The sequence below is a fragment of the Leucoraja erinacea genome, chromosome 36 (assembly GCF_028641065.1).
Source record: "Leucoraja erinacea ecotype New England chromosome 36, Leri_hhj_1, whole genome shotgun sequence".
In the NCBI taxonomy this organism is placed as follows: Eukaryota; Metazoa; Chordata; class Chondrichthyes; order Rajiformes; family Rajidae; genus Leucoraja; species Leucoraja erinaceus.
In genome coordinates, this window is record NC_073412.1 from 1,168,424 (window position 1) to 1,188,228 (window position 19,805).

Genomic DNA, 19,805 nt, shown 5'->3' on the forward strand with positions numbered 1-19,805 from the left:
GAAAAATCCACCAGTTGGAATAATAAACTGGCATGGACAGCGTAGTGGCTAATGACAGGAAACGGTATCAGGATAAATAGGTAATTTTTAAATTAACTATCAGTAACAAGTAGACAAAAATGCTGGAGAAACTCAGCGGGTGAGGCAGCATCTATGGAGAGAAGGAATAGGCGACGTTTCGGGTCGAGACCCTTCTGAAGGTCTCGACCCGAAATGTCGCCTATTCCTTCTCTCCATAAATGCTGCCTCACCTGCTGAGTTTCTCCAGCATTTTTGTCTACCTTTGATAGATTAAGTAAGTGGGCAAGATTCACAGATGGAGTATAATGTGGGCAAACATGAGTCTCTGGAAAGAACCATATAATTATTTAAATAGAGCGAGACCACAAAATGTCGCAGTACAAAGCGATCTGAAGGTCCTAGTACGTGAGTCGAGAAAAGTGAGACGCAATTATTCCACGTAGCTAGAAAGGCTAATTAAATGCTGGCCTTTTTGGCAAAAGGTGTGCATGTCAAAGCACAACAACTTTTCTACCACCTTAAAGAGGGCCGGGGTGTCTATACTTGGAATTCTGCACACAGTTTTGGTCTCCATATTGGCATCTACTTCATGTGCATGTAGTCCTCCTAAATGCACAGGAGGCTGCTACCCGATACAATTCCTGTGATGAAGTCACCGGTGGGCGGCGCGACTCTGGTCAGCAGCGGCCTCTGCAGTCTGTCCGCGTTTTGTTATTTTCTGTCTGTGTTTTAATGTAGTTTTTGTATTTTTTGTTTGGGGTGTGTGTGTGGGGGGGGGGGTGGGGGGGGGGGGGGAGGGGGGGGGGGGGAAACTTTTTAAATCTCTCCCTGCACTGGAGATCCGACCTTTCTCGTCGGGTTCCGTTGTCGTTTTCCGTTGGGGGGGCAACGAGGAGCGGCCTCTAACAGGAAGAAGCCGGGGACTCTGGTGCTACAACTCACCGTCACCGTCGCGGAGCTGGCCGAGTCCGGAGCGGGTCGAGCGGTGGAGGAGCGCTGCTGCTGCTGCTGCTGCCTGACCGGAGAGTCGGAGGCCCCAACGACAGGTCTCTGGACGGCGGCACCGGGAGCCCGCGGCTCCCTGGAGGGAGACCGCTTTTCAGGGCTCTCGCAACGGCGACTTCCCCCGCCCGAGTTGCGGGGTTGAAGAGCTCCTGGAGCGGGGCCTAACATCACCGCCCCGCGCGGCTGGGAATGGCCGCGGGACTCTGCGAGCGCACGCCGGGGGCTCTAACATCAAGACCCGGTGTGCGACCTCGCACCACCCGGCGTGGCTTTAATGGCCGCGGGACAATTGCCATCGCCAGCCGGGGGCTTTGACTTTGACTCTGACATGGGGGGGGGGGGGGGAGAGTGCGGTGCAGTGGAGAGATAAGTTTGTTTGGCCTTCCATCACAGCGATGTGATGGATGTTTGTGTGGATTGTGTTGTGTCTTGGGTCTATGTGTTTGTATGTATGGCTGCAGAAACGGCATTTCGTTTGGACCTCAAGGGGTCCAAATGACAATAAATTTGTATCTTATCTTATCTTATCTTAAGTGGGTGGCACTTGAAGGAAGGTAGACCAGTATAAACCCAACACTAATTCCAGTACAATAGAATGAGAGTTAAGCTTAATAGACATGATTCTGAAGTGAGGAGGGTCATCCAAGGTGCATACTGCGAGCATGTATTTCCCCTATTGGGAACACATGATTGCACCCCATCATTCACAGTGGCTGCAGAACGTACATCTACCATATGTCCAAAAGTACCTCCCAAACCACATACATAGCTACATAAGGAATTAGAACGCAGCCTGCATATTCTCCTCCAAATTTCACATCTCGCTGGCTTAGAAATATATATTTCATTGTCACTGGATCTGCACCTTGAAAGTCCACCCCTATGGTACAATGGGTGTTCCTTTGTCACACTGATACATGGCAGCTTGCCATTACCTTTTCAAGGCCAAATGAGCTTGCTACCATTGGCAAGACCCCAAAAAATAAATTAAAAGTTAATAAATATATCAGTTACATTGCTGCTTGGCAGCTCCAGCAATCTGGGTTTGGTCCCACTCTTCAGTATGGTTACATAGAGTTTGCACATTTTCCTTGTGACCACATGGGTTTCCCTCAAATGTTATGATTTCCTACCACATCCCATGAACATGCTCCTTTTTTTGCTCTAGATTCCAGCTTCTGCAGTCTCATGTCTCCAAGGACATGCTTGTTGGCAGGTCGATTGACTACAGTAAATCACCACTTATGTGGTGGGCAGCAGCAGTATCAAGGTGGATTTGGTGGGCATGTGAGGAAGAGTGGTGTGGAGGGAAATAAGCGGGATCAAGGAATTGATGGAATTTCATTGAGAACTGCAACAGGCTCAATGGCCCAAACTGCCTCCTCTTTATGTGGTGTGAAGTGTGGGAATCCTTGTATTCTGGCAAAATAACGTATGAGTAATTTAATTGAACCAAACCCAGCACAACTGCAAGCTCTACTTGTTTGGCGATCATCACTGACTTTACATTATTCAAACTGGTGCAAGGAACTCTCCCAATAGTCATTCCCCCACCAACTGCTTTTAAAAGCAGCAGTCATCAGACTGTTCTTTATTTGATCTTGTTAAAGCTCTAAAGATGCACCCACTGTGCTGTGGAGATGGAAGTTTCAAGAAAGCATGTCCCACCAGATTCAGGAACAGCTTCTCGCCCATTATTGTCACTCAATGGTTCTCCCATAATCTAGTGGAGACCTGATCGTCCAACCTAACTCATGGCATACCTTGCACCTTTTCTCTGTAACTATATAATGCAGTAACACTCTCTTCTGTAGTCTGGTATTCCTCTCTTTGTCTTCATGTTTACTTGTGTACAGCTGGATTGTATTCATGTATAATATGATTTGACTGGATAGCTTGTAAAGCATTTCACTGTATCTGGATGCATCTGACACCAATATGAAAGCCTTGCCGTCCCCTTTAACTTGCAGCATATAAAGAAGAGACCTATTTCTTAAGTACATAACATATAAATGCACATGATTTTTTTGTTTGCCCTTCTATAAAGTTGCACAACTAAAACAGGGCTTGCATTGTTATCAACCCAACACGCCCCACCCCCATCACTCAGCAAATTTAAACGCAAGGGAGAGGCAGCTGTGAATATTCCTCCTTTACTGCGTAACTATGCAGTGTGTATATAATGAGCCAGTCTGCAGAGGGAGGGCATCACATGGAATCACTGCTACCATATATGACCTCATCTCAAATTCTGTTTCATCCCTTTAGGTTCCAAAATGCTTGCCAAAGTGACATGGCCCGGCTCCAGCCAACAAAACAACAGCAATGTAATGTGTTTTTATGTTTCAGCAAGCTCTTTAAAAAGAAAGTCTCATAGGGTTATTAATATGAAAGGCATTTGTAATATTTCCACGCTCTGGAATTTAGCATTTCCTGGAATTTATGAAGACAAAAAATTTAGAAATGCAAAGTATAAGTTGCAGACAAAAGCTGTTTATTCATCTGTCTGAAAACATAAATGTGTCAATATTCAAAATCTCTTTCCAATAATACCATAATTTAGCAAGTTGTTGAAATGTATTTAAACCAAAATATTGAACAGCTGGAAAGACTGAATTTATAAGGAAATATAGTATTCAGTGATAAATCTTGACCATTTAAGGAGACTGCCATGTATTAATATTGCATTATTCCCTTGAGACATGTGGTGAAGGATCCGGCAAGGCTGTTAAGTGGCTAAGCACCAATAGTGTTTGGGACACAGATGGCATAAAAGCTTTTAAACTATTTAAAATTGGTTCAAAACAAACAACCCAGGCAAGTGCGCAGACAGTACAGCAAGGCAGTTCTGGGCAACCAACATCTTTTATGTTCCCTCCCTTGAGAACATTCGCACAGCCAAGTTTACATCTACTGCTACTTAGCTTCAACATTTTTCAAAGCTAAAAGATAAAGCACAATCCTACTTGACCTCCGCACACCACACACAAAATCTGGAAATATGCTTCATTTTATCTTTTCTATGCCACTCCATTAACCTAAAGTCAAGTGGCACTAAATTAAAAATTCATCAGTATTCAACATCCTTTGTTCACTGCTGTCAAGTGTTTCTTAAATTAAGTAACAACTGCAAAATTATTATTCCACGAGAAAAAGACCAAGCGCTCACCTTCACACACATCAGATGTCTGCCTTTTTTAAAATTAATCCCACCAAACTTTCAAACCTATTTATCATGGCTGCCTCAAAATCCATTTCTAGTAAATGATTCCATAAATCTGATGTCCTTGGATTAAACCAATCTCTTTCATAGCGTCATTCTTGTATGTGTGGAATAATTCCCTTCAAGGCCATCTGCACATACATCTTTGTGTGCTGCTCTGAATTTGAATCTAATACTTGCATCTCCATTTCCCTCCCCATCTTAGCCTTTCCCGTCCCTCTCTCCCATTCATACTGCCACAAGGTTGCATTGCTTGTCATCCTTGCCTTTATCAACTGGCCAAGAGGGTGAATAGAGAAGTGGACAAGAGCATAAGCGCGATTAAGTCGAGTGGGTAGGAAAAAACGCAAGGCAAAAGCAAAGAGAAAAATGTTCATATCACCTAGAATATTTTTGAACAGATTGCACTGAAATTGAAATGCACTTGTGGTTCAGCAACTGGTAATAAATAACTAGAGCCTCTTACATTTATCTTGTGTCATAAGACAACAAATTTTCCACAGGAGGACTGCCAGACAAAACTTTATAAGAGTTACAAAAAGCAGAATCGGGTGAAAGATCCAATAACACAGTCAAGGTGACAAACGAGGGACTATATTAAAATGGATGAGACAAAGGGATCAGGGAATATAAATTCTAAAGTGTACTGCAATGGCCTGACCAATAATATGGAAATTGAGGATGTACAACAGGCCATGGTGATACAGTGTGGAAACAGACCCTTCGGCCTAACTTGCCCACACCAGCCAACATGTCCCAGCTACACTAGTCCCATCTGCCGGCGTTTGGTCCATATCCCTCCAAACCTGTCCTATCCCTGTATCTGTCCAACTGTCTCTTAAACGTTGGGATAGTCCCAGCCTCAACTAGCTCCTTTGACAGCTTGTTCCATACACCCACCACCCTTTGTGTGAAAATACGGAGGAATATACGCCCATATAATGAGGAACAGAAAAGCCTGGCGGAAACAGCGAACAGAGGAGGAAAGCAACACTATGACTTAAACAGAAGCCAAGAAGTTTGATATTCACATTGATGATGGGTCGGTTGTGCATGTAGGTTAGAAATTACAGAAAAGAAATATTCACAACTGTGTCCTTGCAGCTTTGAGATGAATCCATTTGGAGGATTATAAACTGGGTCATCTTAGTTGTTATGCACTAAATATATCACTTCTCACTTCCTCATGAATGTTGATCTTGAATTTTTTAAATTACAACATACAAAGAGAACTTCCCTTGAGTGCAATGATGGATCACTTCATTGGTTTTGGGTTTTTTTTGGAAGAGAAATGAGAAAGCTAGTAATAGTGGAAACAAGCATCTTACATTCTTTAAAGTACATTATTCTGATACAGTAACTGAAATGTATGTATGCTACTGCTGCCCATGTGCAAATCCATACTGAGTAAAACAATAAACTATTTGGGATTTTAACTGCAGATGCTGTCGAGCGTAGGTGGGCTGATATATGTCGGGAATTCAGTCTGGCACTTTCTTGGCTTCTGGCTCAGTAATGTACTGATAAATCAATTGTCACCTGACATCATGGTAGATGTGTAATGAGGGAAATCAATGTGTCCAGGCCATCATGCAAAGAAAATGGCTTATCCTACACTGTGATATTAATACACGCTTCCACATTCCACACTTAAAGCACATGGCATTGGGGGTTCAGTATTAATGTGGATAGAGAACTGGCTGGCAAACAGGAAGCAAAGAGTAGGAGTAAACGGGTCCTTTTCACAATGGCAGGCAGTGACTAGTAGGGTACCACAAGGCTCAGTACTGGGACCCCAGCTATTTACAATATATATTAATGATCTGGATGAGGGAATTGAAGGCAATATCTCCAAGTTTGCGGATGACACTAAGCTGGGGGGCAGTGTTAGGTGTGAGGAGGATGCTAGGAGACTGCAAGACTCAAACTGTTGTGCAATTTTCAAGCACCATTAACTAAATTAGACATGTTCAAATAATCTTAAATGGAGTCCATGGATCAGCAAACCCATTAAGCTTCTGGCTTTCAGTGGAGTGGGGAGAGAAGGCAGGTACAGGTTACCGAGTTGGATGATCAGCCATGATCATATTGAATGGCGGTGCAGGCTCGAAGGGCCGAATGGCCTACTCCTGCACCTAATTTCTATGTTTCTATGTTTCTATGCTTCAAGATCAAAACAGCACTGTTAATAAGGGTGGACATGTGGTTTAAATATCTTGACTGTACGTCTTCACTCCCTTCGATGTAGAAGTAGATAGACACAAAATGCCGGAGTAACTCAGCAAGACAGGCAGCATCTCCGGAGAGAAGGAATGGGTGACGTTTCGGGTTAAGACCCTATGTACAAGTATCTTTATTGTTAATACACGAGATGGATGTTGCTGGAAATGTCGACATTTATTGTCCACAGTGCTATTTTTTATGGACCAAAAGATGCAGCCACGCATATCATTCCTTGCTGTTGGTGTCCATGGCGAAGTGTTGTCCTATAAGCTGCTTACCTATTGAAGGGCCTGACCAGTTTAGTTTATTGTCTCGTGTTAGTTTATTAACAGTTCGGTTTAGTTTGTCATGTGTACCGAGGTACAGTGAAACTTTAAAAATTATTTTGGGATATAAAAAATGCAAACAAATTCAAAAATCTAGTTTTTTACTTTTAAGAATAGCTTATCATGGCATGTTTGACACTAACACTGTGGGCAAGAAGGGCTCGTTCCTGTGCTGTACTGTTCTAGGTTCTATATCATCGTCTTAAAACATTAACTACTCCTCTCCCCATAGATGCTGCCCAACCTGCTAATTGTCTCAAGCATTTTCAAAGCTTTTATTCAAGAATTAATTGCTGGGAGATGCAAATATCTTTTATTTGTTCCAGTTTTTGTCTCAGTGAAATGAATCTTTTTTCCCCTCTCCATGTTTCTCTTGACAGGGTAAAATTGTAATATCCCTGGAGAAATATTCACTTTTTGTTTTCTGAATACATTGCGCAAAACGTTGCCAGGAAATAGAAGTCAAAAGTTCCTCTGAGACGGTTTCAATTATGAACAAGGAACATGAAAGAACGCGCGAAAGAGTGGTTAATAATTAGCTGCAGTTTAAATTGGAGAGCTGTAGCCATGTCTGCTTTATAATCTAATTGAAGGAGAGTATGACAGTACCTCATGCAATGCTGCCTGATGAATGAATTCATTCAGATTGACTCGCAGGGCATGCCTACAATGCAGGAGCAGCTGACCAAGAATAGACAGAAGACTTTCTGTAATATTTGAATGCAAAAAATGCAGCTTATTGAACAGCAAAACAAAGAACCTGAAATGTCAGCTGCTGCTTCATGGAACACTTCATGTGACACTATCTTCGGGTATGCAACAAGAAACAAAAAATCTCACTTTGTGTGTGACCGTAGAAGGAACAGAACATTGAAGAAAAACAATATTGTTTGAATTGTTGGCGCAGAGCCACGAGGATTGTGAACACTAGTATTAAATAACTTCGAAAATAATCGTGTACCAATATCCAGTTGTCACATTTTTCCTTAAAGTGGCACTTGGTAGAACAGCTTCAATATGAAACAGTTGCAAAGAAGCAAGGGTGGACAAAATTTAAATAAGATATTGTTCTTACCAAAGAAGGAACAAGGATAGTATTTAAAAAATATATTCAATCACATATAGTATAATTAATTATGAGAGGCATAAACAGGAGAGTCAGAATATTTTTCTAAGCATGGAAATGGCAAATACCAGAGGGCATAGCTTTAAGGTCAGAGGGGGAAATTTTAAAGGGGATGTGCGGAGCCAGTTTCCTTTTACACAGAGAGTGGTAGGTGCCTGGAATGCATTGCCAGGGGTAGCGATGGAAGCAGATACGACAGTGGCATTTAAGAGGCTTTTAGATCAGCACATGATATGCAGAGCATGGAGGGCACAGATTACGTACAGGCAGAAAGAAGGAATTTGTTTAATTTGGTAACACGCTCTGCACATTGTGAACTGATGGGCCTGTTCCTGTGTAGGAAGGAACTGCAGATGCTAGTTTACACCGAAGATAGACACACAAAATGCTAGAATAACTCAGCGGAACAGGCAGCATCTCTGGATAGAAGGAATGGGTGATGTTTCAGGTCGAGACCCTTCTGAGGGGTCTCGACCCGAAACATCACCCATTCCTTCTATCCAGAGATGCTGCTTGTCCCGCTGAGTTATTCCAGCATTGTGTGTCTATCTTTGGCCTGTTCCTGTGCTTTACTGTCCCACATTCTATATTGTGAGAAATAAGACCAATCCAAGTACCAATCAAGAAAAGGTGGTGAAAGTCATAATTCTGTTATGTGCAGACTGAGAACTAAATTAATTCATGCATCTGCACAACACTACTTTAAAAGATGGTGATGATGATGACACAACTTGCCGAAGGCTGACCACCCACACAGTATTCCTATTAGTCATTTGTGGGATGTGGATGCCTGTGGGCAAATATTGCCCACTTCAATCTGCCCTCTGAAATAAACTAACGGTTAAGAGTAAACCATATTGTCGTGGGTCTCGATTCACGTGAATGAACCCAAGAAGAGGCCATTTTCATATGTCTCTAACATCTCTCACAATCTTCTGCAGATGCACCATAGAAAGCATACTATCAGGATACACCACAGCTTGGTTTGGAAACGGCTCACGAGAAATTGCAGAGTTGTGGATGTAGCCCAGTGCATCATATAGACCAGACTTCCCACCATCGACTCCATCTACACTTCACGTTGTCTCGAGCAAGCAGCCAACATAATCAACTATCTTTTCGCTCTAATCCCCATTGCTGCCGGGCAGAAGATACAAAAGCCGACTCAGGAACGGCTTCTCCCACTCAGTTATCGGACCTGAATGTTCTCCCACAAGTTAGGATGTAGTGCTAATCTTCCAACCTACCTCTTTGCAGACATTGGGTCTTTTCCCTGGAACTGTAATGCTACATTGCTGTAAATAAAATTCTACACTCTGGTATTTTTCTCTTTGTTCTGTGCATGGCTTTATTGTATTCATGTATAGTATGATGTGATTTAATTGGATAGCACGCAGCCTAAAGCTTTCACCATATCTCGGTACACATGACATTAATAAACAAATACCAATAGCATATGCACATTCTGCTATGCAATAAATCATTCTTTGATTCCTTAAAGGTCATAGAATCCATCTCTGCCTTAACTATAGGTTAGAAACATAGAAATTAGGTGCAGGAGTAGGCCATTCGGCCCTTCGAGCCTGCACCGCCATTCAATATGATCATGGCTGATCATCCAACTCAGTATCCCATACCTGCCTTCTCTCCATACCCCCTGATCCCCTTAGCCACAAGGGCCACATCTAACTCCCTCTTAAATATAGCCAATGAACTGGCCTCAACTACCCTCTGTGGCAGAGAGTTCCAGAGATTCACCACTCTCTGTGTGAAAAAAGTTCTTCTCATCTCGGTTTTAAAGGATTTCCCCCTTATCCTTAAGTAGGTTGCAATTGAGTATTCACATACCTCTTGGGTGGAGAATTCCAAACATTTACAACATTCTGGACAAAGCCACCTCTTCTCATCTCAAACCCTAAAGGTAGAGCCCATGTTTTGTTTGAGACTGACGCCATAGGTTCTGGACACCACATCCATGGGAAACATCATGGTGACATTTTGTGAATTTTATAAATGATTACATTCAAATAATTCATTCTGGGTCTAAGAGAAGTGAGACCAAACTTTGAAGAGGACACAAATATAGGGGACATTAAATAGCATTGAGAAATAAATTTAGCTGTAAAATTGTGAAATTATTAGATATGTGAAGTGGGGGGGGGGGGGGGGGACACAACAATTAGGTGAAAAGGTGGATGGAGTGGGGTGGAGGGTTGGGATTAGTACTACAGATTTCACAATGAGTAAAACCATACTGTGGCAATCCTACCCACATCACCAATGTTGATAGCCTCATAGAATTATGCAGAAAATAATGGGCCTGTCCGACTTAGGCGACTAGTTTTAATGGAAACCACCTGCCGATAACCTACGACAGCATCTACGACAATAACTAGGCCAGCAAAAATTGTCGCCACTGACGTCCACAATTTTTCAACATATTGAGAATTTTGTCGCCTGTAGTTGCCCAAAAAATAGCCTAAGTGGGACAGGCCCATAAGACTAAAATACCAACAAATCTAACTGGCAACCTCACCTAGGACGATGCAATGTTGAGTTTCTCATTCAGGGGATAAGAATCATGAAATCAATTTTACCTGCTCTATTTTGAAGATATGTTGATTGAAGTAGTGCTGAAGTCGCTCATTTGCAAAGTTAATACAGAACTGTTCAAAGCTGTTATTCTCATAGTCCTCAAAGCCAAAGATATCCAATACACCAATGGAGAGAATCTACAAAAACAAAAGTTGGATTTACTTTACTGACAACTTACTTCTAATTGCAATTCAGATGAAGAATCTCAGATCTGAAAGATTAACCCTGTTTTTCTTTCCACAGATGCTGCTGCACAGCTGAGTGCTTCCTCCATTTTCTGTTTATATTTAGATTCCAGATTGTGCAGACTTTTGATTTTCATTGAAACTAAGAATAAAATGATCCAATTTAGTTTAGAGATACAAGCCCTTTTGACACATCGGGTCTATGCCGACCAGCGATCCCTGCATATTAGCACATTAACTCACACTGACATTTTTTACTTTTACCAAGCCAATTAACTGAAGACCTATGTTGATGAACACAATTGATAGCATCTGGCAAACGGATAGTCTTTGTGCCAGCATTTGCATCATACTTCAATAGGACTAACAATGTGGCAGTAACACAAATAAACCATTAGTAACAGGCCATTTTTTTAAGAATATAAATGTTAAAATATATGATAGCACTTCAGACCGAGGATCTGTTCCTTTACTGGCTTATCTTAATTTTTTTACATTTGGGTTAGGAGAGCTGAAATTAAAATAGAAAAGTGTTTCTGCAGCTGGATCTTGTTCAACAGCTTGCAACCATACTTCAATGGGGCAGCAAAGTGGTGGAAGAGACAGGAAAAACTGCAGGTGGTCCGAGACAATACCATTGCACTATGCAATGGACAAATGCAATTGCTGGATAGCATTCATGATGCCCAAAACTCCACGGCCATATCATCATTGAGAATACAAACACTTACATTTATTGAAGAAATTATGCGGAGGCATCTAAATGTCAAACCGCCTCTTGAAAACTAATCTATCAAAAAGCCGCTGTGACTCACCTTATGCTCTTCCAGATCTCGATTGTTAAGAAGAGCATGGTTAATTCGGAATACAATCCAGTCAAAAAGGGCATCGTACAAAGACTTTGCCATTGAGTCTCGTACAGTTATTGCCTGCAATACAAATAAACTATTAGTAATCGGCCATTTTTAGAGCACAAGTTTAAAATACGAGAGCACTTCAGGTCCCAAGAAATGTTAATTTACTAGCTTGTTTTAAAATCTTTATATTCGGGCTAGGAGAGCTGAAATTAAAACAGAAAATTGCTTCTGCAGCTAGATTGTTCAACAGCTTATAAACATCAGCTGTTAAACTGACAATTAATCAGACTCTTTAAGGGCTTTGAAGTAATTAGTTTTCTTTAGAAAATACTCCCTTATGACTAAGCAAGCATATTGACTGATCTATTTATTCAAACATCACTACTGACACATTCGAAGGGATCAAACCAGAGGCAAAATACTATGTATTCAGTTACATTCCAGGACAAGCCCTTAATCGAGGCTAATGACTCAATGCAGTCAGGTGCATTTGCCACGTTGGCAGAAACCTCAGCTTTGAGAAAAGACAGTGAATCATGACCAGGTTGACTGCATTTACAGGTGATAAAAGACTTATGGCACTAATCACAGATGTCCTATTTCTCGTTCTCACTTTATTTACTGTGCCACAGGCTGCCACTTCTGCCCAGAATCAGCACTTAACAGATTAGTTGTGAAACTAGCGGCAACATTTTCTCCCGGAGGGAAGTCCATATCTGGAATGAGCTGTCAGAGAAAGCTATAGAAGTGGATGCAATTACAATTTTTTATAGGCTTTGGACAGATATATGGATAGGAAGTGTTTATAGGTCCATGGGTCAAATGTAGGCAAATTGGAATAGTTCAGTAAGCCAATCACATTGGCATGTATAGGTGGGTCAAAGGGCCTGATTCTGTGCTGTACAGCTCTATGACTCCAGAGTATTATAGAAGTATTAGCGTAGAGAATCATTTCAAAATAGTAAAAACATCCAGGTATTCTATAAAGGTCTGTTCACAAATGTAATTAAATGCCCAGTAAATACAAAGATACCCTTCATCCCCTTGCTTTATAACCATGCTGCAGATTTACTTACCATTAAAAAGCAATAAACCAATAATAGCAAATTTACTTCCAATAAGAGAAACAAAAAATTGTGAATGCCAGAAATCTGAAGGTGCAAGTGTTGGAAATGTACACTTGGTGTCTCAGCACATGGAAAGAAAGATCTTTCTGTTTGACAGAAGTCTGCAGCCAAAATAATAACATATTTCTCTTTCATTACTGGCATGCATTTCTCACTTTATCTGCTTCCTAACTCTGGTTATTTTAAGGATTGTTTCCACAATTTTCCAGCAGATTTGTTCACATATTTTTATCTGCTGAAAGAAAAAAATATTGAAACCTAGCTCTCTTTCTGAAGTCCAAATAAATGCACAGCACTGATTCTCTAACACCTCTTATGCAAGCCATAAATATGTGATAAGAGTCCAAACTAATACAGGCCAGCCATGTTGCAGCAACGACAGCCAAGAATGCTGCCATTTTTCTTCAGCTGTTGCTCATCTAGGAAACTCACAAATTTCCAGATAAAAGTTGCTTGGCTTCGTTTGGCTTGGTTTCCCACTCCTTCTCCCCCTTTCTCCCCGCTCTCTAGGGTGTGTGTGTGTGTGTGTGTGTGTGTGTGTGTGTGTGTGTGTGTGTGCGTGTGTGCGTGCGTGCGTGCGTCCGTGCGTGTGTGAAAGCAATCATAGTTTTGATAATATGCATAAGTTCTGGGAAGGGGAGAGTCACTTTGTCTGTGCTATCAAGAACAGAGCAGTATCAAATACAAAAGGATGCCTCCGGCAGAAATCTTTCATATTTGCATTAATTATTAATTTAGTGTTACCAAGAAACGTTTCCCAAAAATCAAGCTTTTGAATTAAAAATGCTTCGATTTCCCTTGAGTCCCGCTTACATTTAGAATGTTGAACAGTGGAGTACAGGAACAGGCCCTAAGGCCCATGATGTGTGTGCCAACCATGGTAGCAAATTAATAAAATCTATTTGCTTCCATATGGTCTATATCACTCATTCCCTGCATATTAATTTGTCTTTGTAAATGTATCTTAAACAGCGCCATCTTATTGCTTCCACCACCTACCCTGGCACCACAGCCAAGACACCTTCCACTCGAACACTTGCCTCACACATCTCCTTTAAACTCCCTCTCCCCCTCATCCTAAAGCTATGCCCTCCAATACAATTTTACATTGGGAAAAATGTTCTGACTGTCTACTCCTCCTATCCCTCACGCGGTCTTACCAACATCTCTATCAGGTCTCTTCCCATCCTCTGACGCTCCAGAGAAAGCAATTCAAACCTGTCCAACCTTTCCTGATAATTAATACTCTTTAATCCAGGCAACTTCTTGCGCAGTGTACTTTTATAAAATAAAGAAGACCCACACTGGCAACAGCGTGGGCTGAAAACCTGTGCTTTGTTTTCTATCTGCCGTAATATCTACAACCACCTATTTTAGTGACATCTACAAAAGGCATCAGTCACTTAACTATCCCTTTATGCCCCATGTTTAGTCTAAAAAATGAAAAAGCAAGAATATGACATCTACATGACTGGCAAGTTGGATTTTGACCTTGGATACCATTTGCAGCAAAGCTAGCCAAACATCAATCAAACAATGATTGTGGAACAAGCTACCAGAGGAAGTCGTTGAGGCAGGGACTATCCCAATGTTTAAGAAACAGTTATGGACAGGCACATGGATAGGACAGGTTTGAGAGATATGGGCCAAATGCAGGCAGGTGGAACTAGTGTAGCTGGGACACGTTGGTCGGTGTGGAACAGTTGGACTGACGTTTCCACACTGTATCACTCTAAGTAGTAAATGCAATTGATCAGTTTGTCCTAGCAGAGGGCACAAACTAACTGTGGAACCCTGTTGAACACCATTGAAGCCAGCTGCAATAACACAAAAGAATGCTTGGAGTTTTATATAAATACTACATGTGGAATAAAGAACATGAGCAGACAGCAATTTGAGCAATCTAATTTTCACTTTCCTTTCAAAGACAGACAGACCAAGGACCAATTTCATTCAGGTCAATGAAAATTTAGCTTCCTGTTGAAAATGAAATTTAAGTCATAATTGTTGTTATAATGAAAAATGTAGATATTATATTTCTTTTAATCAGTTACATTTCTTTTAAACATTGCCTGAAATTCAACATTTAATATTGCCACCACAGAAAAAGTTGATTATGAAGTCATGTTTCCCATTCACAGAAGATATGACACAGAATGCTGGAGCAACTCAGCGGGACAAGCAGCATTTCTGGAGAGAAGAAATGGGTGACGTTTCGGGTCGAGACCCTTCTTCAGACTTCATCTCTCCAGAGATGCTGCCTGTCCCAAATGAGTTCCTCCAGCATTTTGTGTCTATCTTCGGTTTAAACCAACATCTGCAGTTCCTTCCTACACATTTCCCATTCACAGAATACAAATTGTACAGTCATTCTACTGTATTTTATGTTACCTCAGATAATTTATAGGGTAGGATAAGTCTTTCTCCAACTGTCACAGTCTTCCGGGTGGTGAGTGCTTCAAAAAGTGTCTCCTCTTTAACCTAGTTTAAGAACAGTGTTTATCAAAGTGAGTAGCATAATGTAGACTTCACTATTGGCAGCAATCATGGCACTCGACGTATTATTACACATTTAAGTCCTCTTCTGTAATATCTTAACTTTATATTTATGATGTTCTTTGATCAAGATGTATTTGACATGGTAATCTTTCTCCCAACTTCAGAGGTAAACCTCGTCTCTAATTAAACTTAATGTTGGCTTTCCTATAGCAGGGATTAGCAAATTTTACAGCGTTAATCTTTCTTCCGGCTTCAGAGGTTAACCTCGTCTCTCTATTTGTAATCCCTGTTCGGAGGTTTTTATTTTCTTCTGCAGGGTTACAAATAAGCAGAAACTCAGATGCAAAATATCCTAGATGCGATTGTCTAGAATTGGCTTTTTGTAATTCCCAATTTCGTTGTCTCTGTACTGTACACCGACAATGACAATTAAAATTGAAATTGAATCTGAATCTGAATTGAAACCAATTCACCAATGAATGTCATGTCGTCAGTAGCAAAGACTCAAACATCTGGAATTCCTTTCTCTTACCTATTCACCATCTTCCAAATCATTCCATGCAGGTTTTTGAAGGTTTCTAGGACTTGGGTTGGGCTATTTGGATTATTGCATGCAGTTTTGGTCACCCCATTACTGGAAGGATGTGGAGGATTTGGAAAGGTTGCAGAAGCCAGAATTATGTCTTGGCTAGAGGGAGAGACTTTGATTGTTCTTTTTCCAAGAACATTGGAGGTTGCAGGGAGACCTGACAGCAGTACTTACAATCATGAGAGGCATAGATAGGTTAGAGCAGTGGTTCCCAACGTGGGGCCTATGCCCCACAGGGGGGCAATTTGATTTTTAAGGGGGGAATTGATCGACTGAATGGGTCCAGATTTTCGATTTTTATAGTTTTCCATCAGGAGGATATGGTTTATGTTTCAAGTTTGAGTAAGGAGATTTTTTTTGGGTGCCATTGTGGCAAATTGTTTTGCTTTTACTGAAACGGAATTATATATCGCGAGTGCCTGAACATGCACTGGGTTAGAGAGTCCTAACCTTTTACCCCAAGATGGGGAAATCAAATACCAGACGGCATAGTTTTACAGGGAGGATGGCAAAGTTTAAAGGAGATGTGCCAGGCAAATTGTGTTTACACGGAAGATAGCGAGTGCCTGGAACATGCTGCCAGGGGTGGTGGTTCAGGAAGACATTTAGGAGATGTTTGTATATTCAAATGGATGTGTAGGGAATGAGACATGGATTAATGCAGGTAGATAGGAGTTAGTCTTGGCATCATGTTCATCATGTTCAGCATGGACATTGTGAGCTGAAAGTTCTTCTGCTGTACTGTTCTATATTCCGTATCTAACATCACCACGTGCAGCTTGGTGTTAAATAATGTTTACTTTCCCTTCTGTGAAATACTTTGGAATATTTTGTTACATTGGAAACACTAAAAACAAATTGCTCTTCTTGTATTTGATGATTAAATTCCATTATTTTCACCCATTGCATGTAATGAGGACTTACAAATTTTATTGGGCAAGAAAATCTGCTCAGAAGCCAAACAAGGGGCAAATCAGAGAGCAATTCTACAAAAGTTTCAAAAAACTTCAAATGAACTTTACAATAGGAATTAATTCATCAAAAGAACAAAGAACACAGTAAAATTAGTAGAATTGTTGACTGGATTCACTACCTCCAGAAGCTCTGAGACGATGGGTAACACCTCTGGATTACAGATGTCAATGGAATCGTCACGATATGACTTCTTTTTGTATTTTATATTCCCAAGGTGCAATATTGCAGATAGAAGAGAAAAAATTCTGTAAATAAAACATAATTAAAATAAAATCATATTCAGGATACTTTTCTGTCTTAGAATTCAGAAGATTAGTAGGTCCTGGACTCAAAGCACATAAATCACCCCCTGGATTTCACCAATGTTGCTCTGCATTCTTTTCAAGAGAAATGACAGTGGGTTACTGGAACATTTGAGCTCACACACACACATCTCTCTGCCGAAGTAACTTGACTTTCCCCAACCCGGGGTAACATCGTCATTGATGTAAACGGTATGCAACTCAGTGGAGATCACCTAATACAACATGGTACAAGACTGAGGCTTTGAGAAATCATGAAAAATAGACATGGTCTCCAGCGTATAAATGCTCCAGTTAAAACCACAATTTCAAGTTATTTTTTAATATTTAATACCTGCCTCGCCAATACATAATCAAGTTGTGTATTTCCAGCCAATCAACTCACCGATTCCGTGTTTTAGGCAGAAATCCAACCATCTCCATTGCCAGCTGTAAGCGCTCAAAGTCGTGCTTCAGATCCTCCCCCTCAACTATAAAACTGTCCTGCTGAATTTAGATCAAACAATTTCCAGTTAGACAATATTATATACAAGTGCTACAATCAATTGTCACCCCTCCTCCTAGAAGTCACTGGCTCCTTCCTGGAGTATCTTTTCACATATATTAGTTACCATCACTTGAAATTGGCTATTACTTAAGTAAGAGCCTTGACGTTGAGCCTGATACATTGTCTGATGGCAAAGAACAATATTATTATCATCCAAAATAGATATTTGCAGAAAATCAGAAATAGAAGCAACACTGATTGTTGACCCCCTCCAATTGCCCCTACACACCAGTCTTCAAACTTTATGCCATAAATTCACAGCTCTCTCAGTGTATAGATCAAGAACAGTACTTGTCTAAAAAACCCACGACACTTTTGATTGTTATTTGCCCAAATACTTTCAGAAATCAATAGGATCTCTGCCTATCAACAAAAGCCCCCAAATGCAACAGGAGCCAGTATCTGAAGTTTACTTAACTACTCATACAAAGAGATTGAATTTCACAAACGGCCATCTTAAAACCCTGTCCCACTGTATGAGATCATTCAAATAGTTCTCCCGAGTTTGCCCCGATTCAAACTCGGAGATTTACTGTAATGGCCGCCCGTCAGTACGTCGGGGCTCTTGTGGACATTTTTCAACATGTTGAAAAGTCTTCCCGAGCTTAACGCGTTTCCCAAGTACCTGCCGTTAGCGTTACGAGCCACTAAGAGACGTCCCCGAGCTCCGACGTACCCGCTACGTTCATTCTACATGCTTACCACGAGTTTGAGTATTTTTTTAAACTCGGGAGAGCACTTGAATGAACTCGTACAGTGGGACAGGGCCATTAAGATTTGTCCAGGTCCATCAACAAATGTTTGATTCACTGAGAGCAAATTAGAGCAGTGAGGTAAAATTTTGGATTAGAGAGCATTAGCTATAACATGCTAGAACATGCTGCCAGGAATGATGGTGGAGGCAAATATGAAAGGAGCATTTAAGAGGCACTTAGATAAGCACATGAGTAGGCACAAAATGGAGGGATATGGATTACATGTAGGCAGAAGAGATTAACTTGGTATCATGATCGGCACAAACATCGTGAGCCGAAACTGTGCTGGACTGCTTTATGTTCTATGCATCCGAGGGAGGACTTTTGGAAGTTAATTCATGCACCATAATTATTCCTATCTAATCAATGCCCAATATAAAGGAGCTGAAACAGCATGCTCTAAACATACACCTGTCTGCTCAAAACCAAAGTGATTAAGCTGTTGAGAGGGCAGAAAAGATTCAGAAGGATGTTTCTGGGATTGGAGTTATGACAAGAGAATGGATAGGTTGGGACTATTTTCTGTGGAGTATAGGCGGCTGAGGTTCATGAAATCATGAGTGGCATAGATACAGTGGATGTTTAAAAAGGAACTGCAGATGCTGGAAAATCCAGCTACAGTGACAAAAAAGCCTGTGATCATCCACGGTATCTAAGGTAGACAAAAATGCTGGAGAAACTCAGCGGGTGAGGCAGTCTGAAGAAGGGTCTCGACCCAAAACGTCACTTTTTCCTTTTCTCCTGTGATGCTCTCTGACCCACTGAGTTTTTTGTGTCTATCTTGGGTTTAATCCAGCATCTGCAGTTCCTTCCTACACAATTATGTTCCAGATGTTAGTCCAGTATTTGAGGGGCTGCACAAATACTGAGCTCTCAGCTGAATGATGAAACAGTTCGCCTGATGTCATCAACTACGAGTACTTCCTTTGCATGAGGGGGTAGTTCGTGGTGGGAGCACGAACAGACAAACAGATAGAATGAGCCCCTGTATGCAGACAGAGAGAGAGTCAGGCAAAGAGTTTTCTCAGGTTGGCAGACAAAGATCACCATAAGGAACCGAGGCAAACGAGAGTGAGGGGCAACGAGATTAGCAAGAAGGCAGTTTGGATGTGGGTGTGTAAGAAGGAAATGCGGTTGCTGGTTTAAACCGAAGATAGACACAAAAAGCTGGAGTGACTCAGCGGGACAGGCAGCATGTCTGGAGAGAAGGAATGGGTGGCGTTTCGGGTCGAGACCCTTCTTCAGACTGAATGTGGATTGGATCTTCAGGTTGTACCCGAAACATCACCTATTCCATCTCTCTAGAGATGCTGCCTGTCCTGCTGAGTTACTCAATCATTTTGTGTCTATCTTCAGGTTGGATGTGGGTACAGTCAAGCAAGCAGTTTCATGCTGCAATTTGAATACATTGTATAGCGTTTCATTTAATTGCAGTGTTAAGCTCATTCTA

The 19,805-nt window shown here is 41.3% G+C and overlaps 1 protein-coding gene across 18 annotated transcripts in view; it reads right to left on the reverse strand.

The window, feature by feature from the left end:
- myo9aa (myosin IXAa) overlaps nucleotides 1-19,805 on the reverse strand; it is a 137,787-nt gene that overhangs the window by 74,201 nt on the left and 43,781 nt on the right. For 14 of the 18 annotated variants that reach the window (XM_055662862.1, XM_055662864.1, XM_055662866.1 and 11 more), the window contains 5 exons: nucleotides 17,439-17,539; nucleotides 16,870-16,996; nucleotides 15,080-15,169; nucleotides 11,520-11,633; nucleotides 10,522-10,656 (listed from right to left, as the gene is read on the reverse strand). In XM_055662862.1, coding sequence (XP_055518837.1) covers nucleotides 10,522-10,656; nucleotides 11,520-11,633; nucleotides 15,080-15,169; nucleotides 16,870-16,996; nucleotides 17,439-17,539 — 567 coding nt within the window. The remainder of the gene's footprint in view (nucleotides 1-10,521; nucleotides 10,657-11,519; nucleotides 11,634-15,079; nucleotides 15,170-16,869; nucleotides 16,997-17,438; nucleotides 17,540-19,805) is intronic. The other 4 variants (XM_055662874.1, XM_055662871.1, XM_055662869.1 and 1 more) reach the window with 1 other exon arrangement.